At 46.6% G+C, this 9054-nt stretch overlaps 1 protein-coding gene across 3 annotated transcripts in view; it reads left to right on the forward strand.

Annotated features, from left to right (window-relative positions):
• Positions 1-3655, forward strand: part of FAT4 (FAT atypical cadherin 4) — a 229742-nt gene extending 226087 nt beyond the window's left edge. For all 3 annotated transcript variants that reach the window (XM_039540118.1, XM_039540120.1, XM_039540119.1), the window contains one exon: positions 348-3655. In XM_039540118.1, the coding sequence (XP_039396052.1) occupies positions 348-2224 (1877 nt within the window). In that variant the 3' untranslated portion in view covers positions 2225-3655. The remainder of the gene's footprint in view (positions 1-347) is intronic.
• The last annotated feature ends 5399 nt before the right edge of the window (positions 3656-9054 follow it).

The following is a 9054-nucleotide window of genomic DNA, read 5'->3' on the forward strand; positions in this document are numbered from 1 at the left end:
GTGTAATTGAGAGCATAACTTGGCCTACTAATTTACAGTTCCAGGAGACGCTGCATAGTGATTAAAGCTACTTCTGTAAATAAAGGTTATTGTATTCTTGGGTTATCCAGAATGCTGCTTTTAATGTTGGTCCTTTACAAAACTACAGGAACAGTTGCATTGTAAGGGTTGAGTGTGCACTGTATTATTAATAATGTAGATCTTTCTTTGCACTTTTCTACAAATCACCTTGCATATTGTGACTATTCTGCGAGATTCCTTTTTGACACTGAACATTGGTATTTTGTTTTGACTGTGTAGACACTCCATCTTGAGGTGCCAAAGTGACTGTTGTTCTTTCTCCCTAGGTTTTGATGGCTGTTTTGCCTATGTGAAGTACCGTGGAGAAAGCCTCCCTTTCAGTGGAAAGCACAGCATTGCTACCATATCCAAAACTGACCCCTTTGTGAAGATTGGCTGCCGAGGTCCCAACATTTGTGCCAGCAATCCCTGCTGGGGTGAATTAATGTGCATTAACCAGTGGTATGCATATAAATGTGTCCCTCCAGGAGCCTGTGCCTCCAACCCTTGCCAGAATGGTGGCAGCTGTGAACCTGGTGCGCATTCTGGATTTACCTGCAGCTGTCCTGAATCATACACAGGAAGAACATGTGAGACGGTAGTGGCTTGTCTTGGTATCCTGTGTGCCCAGGGACATGTGTGCAAGGGTGGAATCAATGGAGGACACATATGCGTCCCTCATCCTCACCAAGCCGAGCTCTCTCTGCCACTCTGGGCTGTTCCTGCTATTGTTGGCAGTTGTGCTACAGTTCTTGCCCTGCTTGTCCTTAGCCTGATCCTCTGTAATCAGTGCAGGGGAAAGAAGACAAAAGTGCCAAAGGAGGAGAGGAAAACGAAGGAAAAGAAGAAAAAAGGGAGTGAGAATGTTGCATTTGATGATCCTGACAACATTCCGCCCTATGGCGATGACATGACTGTCAGGAAGCAGCCAGAAGGGAACCCTAAACCTGATATAATTGAAAGAGAAAACCCTTACCTCATCTATGATGAGACAGACATACCCCATAATACAGAGACTATACCCAGTGCCCCTCTGGCTTCCCCTGAACCTGAGATAGAGCACTACGACATTGAAAATGCAAGCAGCATTGCTCCTTCAGACGCAGACATCATTCAGCACTACAAGCAGTTCCGGAGTCACACGCCCAAATTCTCTATCCAGAGGCATAGCCCACTAGGCTTTGCCAGGCAGTCCCCAATGCCACTGGGAGCAAGCAGCTTGACTTATCAACCTTCATACAGTCAGGGAATAAGGACAACTTCCTTAAGCCACTCTGCATGCCCTACTCCCAACCCTTTGTCTCGTCACAGCCCCGCTCCATTCTCCAAATCATCAGCTTTCTACAGAAACAGTCCAGCAAGGGAACTTCATCTATCAATAAGAGAAGGGAGTCCTTTGGAGATGCACAATGATGTCTGCCAGCCTGGCATTTTTAACTATGCCACTAGACTAGGGAGAAGAAGTAAGAGTCCCCAGACCATGGCAACTCATGGTTCCAGACCAGGAAGTCGCCTAAAGCAACCAATAGGACAGATTCCTCTGGAGACTGCTCCTCCTGTAGGACTCTCTATTGAAGAGGTGGAGAGACTTAACACTCCTCGCCCTAGAAATCCAAGCATCTGTAGTGCTGATCATGGAAGGTCTTCTTCAGAGGAGGACTGCAGAAGGCCACTGTCAAGAACAAGGAATCCAGCTGATGGTATTCCAGCTCCAGAATCATCATCAGATAGTGACTCCCATGAGTCTTTCACTTGCTCAGAAATGGAGTATGATAGAGACAAGCCTATGGTGTACACATCCAGAATGCCCAAATTATCTCAAGTCAATGAGTCAGATGCAGATGATGAAGACAATTATGGTGCTAGGCTGAAGCCTAGGAGGTACCCTGGCCGAAGAGCTGAGGGTGGGCCTGTGGGTGCACAAGCAACAACATCTAATATTGCTGAGAACACATTGCCCATAAAGCTTGGACAGCAAACTGGAAATTTCAACTGGGACAACCTTTTGAACTGGGGTCCAGGCTTTGGACATTATGTAGATGTTTTTAAAGATTTAGCATCACTCCCAGAAAAAGCAGCAGCAGCAGCAAACACAAATGAAGAAAGCAAAGGTGGTACAACAAAGCCCATTTCCAAAGATGGGGAAGCAGAACAATATGTATAGACGTCATATACTGGCATTGTCAAAATGCAAAATCATGGAACAGTGAAACCATTGTATGGTTGTAGATAAGTGAAAGTCAGCATTTTAAGCCCAGGCCAGTGTGGTTGGAGGAGACTTTTAAAAATAATAACCATTATGCTGCTGAAAAAGACTTAAAACATTTTTAATTTAATTATGCTTGGGTGAATTTATTTCTCCTGCATGCATTGTATTTTAAAAACACGACATTCAGCATGCAGCATTTGAAAAGGGTTTCCTATTTACCATTGTTTGGTTTGTGATTTTTAAATTAATAATGCTTTAATCTGAAAATAAGATCAGATGTTTTTATTGTGGGAGTCTGTGTATTGTCTACAACTTAAAAACTTGTTTTGCAATGCAAGAGTCTTGAGGATTTTATTTTCCTTGAGAGACACATAGAAGAAGGAGGGTGAATGAAGGAATTACACTATTAGAGTCTCTCAGAAAATGTACTTACCATATCTTGCAATTCCTCTGTGTGTAAACTTTAAGGAAGAAGTAAGTTTGAGTAATTGCTGGCAAAAGTGCCGTAAGTTTTATCCATACAAGAGGTGCTAGAAGCGGCTCAACCTGTCCAGCACTTTAGGATTTTTTTTCATTGACAAAGTTGTGTGAGAGCTTCTGAATAACTATGAAATATTTTTGGATGCTTATCCCCCGCCTCTGCACTCCTCCCAGTGCTTTCCCCTGGCATGAAATTATTGGAAGTTGTCAGATCAAACAGATAGTATAGTCTACAGAGGCAGCATGTTCTAATGGATTGCAACCAGACTAGATACTAGGAGCTCCTGCATTCTAATCTCAGCTCAGCCACGGGTCAAATCATTCAGTCTCTCAAAGTTTCAGCTGCCCCAGCTGTACAAGGGGGCATGATGATGATAACTTACTTGCCTGCCTCACAGCGGTATTGTGAGGATTCATTAGCTAACATCTGTAAAGTGCTTAGATGTCATAAAGCACTATAATCAGTGTTATAATTATTATTAAAGCACTGCCTAGCCCACGTGACCTTGGAGGGGCATTTTCTGCCTTACATAATTTTCTGAGACAGAAATTTTTGAAGAATTATTTATTGTATAAAAATTACTGCACTCTAGCATGGTGGAGCTGATATGAGAGAAAACTCCTGGTAGACTGACTTACAATAGCTTATTGTTTGTTCCGAATGCCCTAAAATAAATAGAAATTCACAAAACCCTTCATGTGTTCCTGCAGACCTGAAGATCCTATTGTACTGTGTAAAGACTTTTTTTTTTACCTAAACTGTGTTTTTGATATCAATATTTTCCTATGCTGAATAGTTTTCTTACTTTCAGGGAAGGTAAGAAAAATACTGTTTTTTTTACATTTGTTACTTATGTAACATCCATATTTTTCACCTTTTGATAAATTTGTAACATACTGTATGCTTTCTACTTGTAAATGCCAATAATAGAATTAAAATATTTATTTAAAAAGTATAGTGCATATCATTGAAAATACTTCTTATTTGTTACTCTCTTTCTGTTTTCATCCCTTGATATTCTTTTTACCAGTTCCTCCATGGCATATGGTCTTTAAGAATAGTATTGTTGGCCTCGAACATATGCACAGAGCTCTGTCATGGTGAATGACATGTTAATTCATCTCCACTAAGTATTGAGCTATTCCTTTTATTCTGCAGTTTTCATATCTGTGGTGTAATGTCAACCAGGCACAGAACCTAAATAATGGGTTAAACTGGCTTTCTATAGGACTGGCGGCGAGCACAGTGAAAGGTGTCTCACGCATTTATTGTGTGGAACAATATAGTAAGCACAAGACCTATGCACCACTTTAAGTCCCGCTTAAGTTTTGTGCTGTGTCTTTTGCAATGGGGTGCATTGCAACCAGCGTGAGAGTGATTTGCCTCACATGCTGTTATCTCCTTCTGGCTTTATAGGAGTGGTATTAATGTTTTCAGAAAGGGGAGGCATTCATCTTTTCTAGGGAGATGGAAAGCATGAAGGGTGGTATCCTTAAGGCTCAGAAAGAGGTTCAAAAGAATCCTCTCTCCTTGAATAAAAACATCTGCTTTCCACTAAATACACCACATATGTATTTAGACAGATTTCTATTAATAATTTAATGTCCATTTTACATGGTGGTGTACTACTTTGGGATATATAGGTAATAAATAGTTATACATCTTTATACACACTCATCCATGATTTCCATCTTCATTCAAGTCCCAACCTTTCTGAAGTGTCGGCAATAGGAGTGTAAGGCTGTTAATTCGAACTTACCATCTTGACCTATTTGGAGGACTCTTTAGTGCCGGTTGCTAAGCCCCCGTGGATAGCAGCTTTGGGAGCTCGCGGGGCTAAGCACGCCTTGATAGCTGGTGTGGCTCGGTCAAGCAGTGCCAGGCACATCGAACTTAGCAGGGTGGGAGCCACTCTGGTTCTGACATCTGGCTTGCTCAGTTCTGACGCCCGAATTTGAATTCCCTTTCCTGTCTGACAGGCGGATTTGGGCGTCTGGCTTTGCACATCTGGCGAGCTCTGCGGCACCTCCCTGGCTGTCTGGCTCGGAAAGCAGCGGAAGTCTCAGCACCTGGAGAAGTCAGGTCTCCAGCAGCAGAGTCGGAGTCAGCCACTGGTCTCTCGGAGGACCGACATGATCTGAGAGCCAGGCGATGATCAACGTCTGCGATGTGGAAGCGATCAAAGTCGCGGCGAACAGTGAAGCTCAAAAGCCATGAAAAGAAAAAAGTGCAAAAAAGCGACAAAGCAAGTCAGAAAGACAGGATGCGCTGCGAGCGTGAGGAAAGCACCTAAGACAACGGAGGGCAAAGGTGCTTCGGGCCCGGCCCCGCTTCTACGCCCCACACCATGCCATTCCGAGGAGTGACTGCCCAACTGTGTGCCATTGCCCACCAGTCCCGGTTACGCAGTGTGGACTCGCCGATGGGGCGGTGTAGTGGGCGGGACAGTTCCCCCTCCTGAGGATCGGGAGGGAAGATGAGGAAGGGACTTTAGAGTCCCCATCGCCCTGACATTCTTCCACTCCCGGGCTTTCCTCATCAGCCAGGATCTCTTCATACCAGGTCCCAGAGGGAAGGACAGCAACCCGCCCGTTAACCAAGACAGGAATTTAAATAAGTGAAACAAAATTTTTAAAACAATATAAAAACATTTAAATTTAAAATAAAACAAAAAAATAAAAAAATAGAAATCTAAATAAACAGGATATCAAAAATGAAACTAAACAACTCTCAGAAAGCCTCAGGAGAGGAGCAATAGTAAAAGGGTCTCAGAGAGGTTTCAGAAAAGCTTTCTTAGGAGATTCTTGAGGACCTCAGCTTTGGCCCTGCACTCTTTGCCGCCATGCCAGAGGAGCAGCCACGCCTACTCTCATCCTGCTCAGCATCCCATCCTGAGCAGTGCATGGCTCTGTATCTCGCTCGACTTGCTCGCTCTCTGTGTGCGCTCTATTAACAGTGTACTGTTCTGTGTGGCATGGTAGTACTTTGCTGCAGTAGACTTTGCAATGTAGACTTTTACTTTGCATACTTTTACTTTTCATAGAACAGAGTTTTGCTTTAACAGTTAATGACTTTGCATAAGACAGAGTTTTACTTTGCAGAGTTTTCCTTAACAAACAACAGAGTTTACTTTGCATAAATGACTTGCATTAACAGCCACTTGCTTCAAGCATGCAGGGTGCAGAAACGTTCACATCTTTGGAGCAGCCACAGAGGAAAAGCAGCATCTGCGCACACGTTCACTGGCGGGAGATGCGCATCCAGCAGGAGAAAACATAAGCAAGCACATTGCACTCCAGCACCCAGGACTTTGCAGGCACTTGTAAGTGCAGTGCATGCAGCTATCTTTCGCTTGTTTGCTCTCAGCTGCATGGCGCGCCATCTCGAGATCAATCTCGCTAGACTAGTTCTAGTTCACTCCTGAGACTTAGTTCCCTCCTTCTTCTGGTTTCTAGTTGAAAAACTGACTGAAACTGACTTTGTTTGTGTTCACTGTGTGAGGAGATGTGTTTGACACTGGCAAACATGCTTGTCAGAGCGGAACTGCCCGCCATCCCCCACATCCGGCATTGGCTCCTGCCGCGCAGAAAAGAAAAAGAAAAAGGCAGAGGGTTCAGAAAGAAAAGGGATGCTCCGGAGCGAGGTAGCAGACAGATGGCCAGCGAGGAGAGCCTGTGTCGGAGCAGCAGGAGGCAGGGAGAGCCACAGTCAGCAGCATCGCACACACCTGGAAGAGGAGGAACAGGCGACTCAGGCGCTGCTTGGGCAGCAGGGAGCAAGCGCTCACGAGTGTAGATGTTCTGCAAGCAACGCAGTCAGGAGGGGCAAGATGTCCATGCGCCCCTCAACGCCCTCCAACGCCAACCCCAACGTCCCCCTCACCAAAAGTGACAAGTGACAAGGCGGAGGTAGGGGCCGATGTGGGCTCCGGCAAGAAGCACAGCAATAAGATGTAAACAGCACATTTCCTGTAATAATGTTAGAACTTTTTCTTTACAGCATTGTTGTACCAGCTCTCTTTACAGCATCAACCAGTCCCTTTACTAAATTTTTAACCCCCACTGGTGTGTTATTATTTTCTGTTGTTGTGTGTTTTCTGTTGTTTGTCACTGTTCTTCTGTGTTGTGTGGTCTGTTGTTCTGTAATTGTAATGTCATAATGTCACACTGCTGCCTGCAGGGTCAACTGCAGGGCAGCTGCAGCAGTCCAGGCACACAGGCACCAGGACAGTCTGTGTAGGCTATGCTGGTCAGGTGGTGGGGTGTATGCTGCTTTCCTTGAGGTGTGGTGGTGTGCAGGCAATGGGGTCCTGAGCATCCCGAATGTAAGTCACATTCTCTTCCCAATCCATTCACATCCCCCCGGACGACCCTCCTCCCCCTGCCCCCCCCCCCAGCCCCCTCACTCTTCAGGGCCCATACAACCCCACCCCACCCCCCCACCTCACTTCCACCGCTGACCCCTGCAACCAATGGTAACCCCATCACACCAACAACCCACCCGCACACACCTGCAAACCCACCCATGCTTCCACACCTCAGCACAGAACAAAAAGTAAAGTCAAACAAACAAAAAAAAAATTAAAAAAAAATTTTTATTTAATTTTAAAAAAACCTTGTTAGTTTTAAAAAGCGTCCTTGGAAGGGAAACTTGTTCTTAAACATGGCTCTACTCTCAAAAAGTGGACAGTCACAGGTTACCCTGCTCCTGCTCTGCCTCTCTGCTTTCCTCTCCTCCCTCTGATATTCTTCCACTCGCTGTTCTCTCAGGCAGCAGCCAGGCGCTGATCGTAAACAGCAGCCCAAGCGTTGCCTCCTCCTCCCAAGCGGCCAAAAGGTCTCAACTTACTCTCACTGCCCTGATCTCCACAGAGATTTCTTTTGGCTGATGTAGGGATATTCTCAGTCTGGTCCGCCATCTGTCAAGGGCGTCCACCATTCTGCACACCACTCTGCACTTGCTCAGGCTCCACCAGCTCAGTTCCAGTTCTGTACTTGAAGCCTGTATTTTAGAAGAGTTCCTTTTCAGTTAGCAGAGCAGAGCCAGGGCATTAGCGGAGCAGGGGCATTCCCAGGCAGGATCACTGTGAAGCCAGTGCATGTGCCTGCCTGGTCCCGAAGAAACAAGGTGGCCCGGGAAGAAAACAACTAACCAGCCTGAACACCAACCGACACGCGAACCTTGCCTTACGTGTTGGGTCCACCACACACCCGGCACCACCCTGAAAAACACAAGCTTGGTTAATCATTGAAAGTAGCCCTGGGTGCTGGCTGGCTTCGGTGGCTGGTGCCGCTGATAGGGATGTGAGTCCCATCTATATCCGCCCGCCAATCATTGGGAATCCCATCGCGGCGAAGCCATCTATGATGGCCTGGACATTTCCGACAGTCACATGCATGAGAGCAGTTGCTCTTTGAGCAGTGCTGAGCTACTTGGATGACGCCAATCCCCCACGCCAAAGCTGCCCACGCCTGCCCCGTGGCTGTGTTGGTGTGGCAAGTGCTATGGCCACTGGGGCCTGCTCGCTTCGCTGCGCTCGCTTCTGCTCGCATCGCCGCTTCAGGGTGTGGGACAGCAGTCCAGGGGGCGGGCCACAGAAGTCACACAGTTCAAGAAGTGCGCCTGCCTTACGCATCCTGAAGTGACTCCACTCACTGTGTCCCAGACCTGCAGCACTATGCGGTCCACCAGTCTGTGCTTGTTTCCCCGCCCCCGCCACCATGACCACACCATGAACTTGACCCCATTTGCCACACCACTGCCGGCGTACCCTGCCTGCTTTTAGAGAGGTCTCTCCTCTCTCACCGTGCGTTTCTCCTCCTCTGCCTGTGTTTCTCAGCTCTCAGTGGAAGAGGTGGGCGATAGTGGGCGATAACGAGTGCAGCGTTGATCGCAGCAGATGAGTGCAGCGGGGGCTCCATGCGCCCAGTGCTGTGGCGTCGGCTGTGGCCGACCAGAGAGGCAGAGAACATTTTTCCGGCGCTTTTTCCAAAGAGGAGAGGGCGGATTGTGGTTCAATTGGCGAACACATTTCCCCCAGCATGCATGGGGGTGAAATCCACAATTCAATGGGCAGCGGGGGCACGGGGGGTGGGATAGCTTCCCACTGCCTGTCAAGCAAAAATCAAGCTGCCCGTGTGGACGGACAGAAAGTTCGAATTTGTGTATTTTAGTATGGATACACAAATTTAATTGTCGTCGAATCCACAAATTCGATTAAAAGTAGCGAAAATAGTCTGTAGTGTAGACAAGCCCTAAGAGAAAGAAGACTCTTTGGAAAAGTGTTTTTACTGTGTAGGTTTTA

This window comes from Mauremys reevesii, linkage group 5 (assembly GCF_016161935.1).
Source record: "Mauremys reevesii isolate NIE-2019 linkage group 5, ASM1616193v1, whole genome shotgun sequence".
Lineage (NCBI taxonomy): Eukaryota > Metazoa > Chordata > Testudines > Geoemydidae > Mauremys > Mauremys reevesii.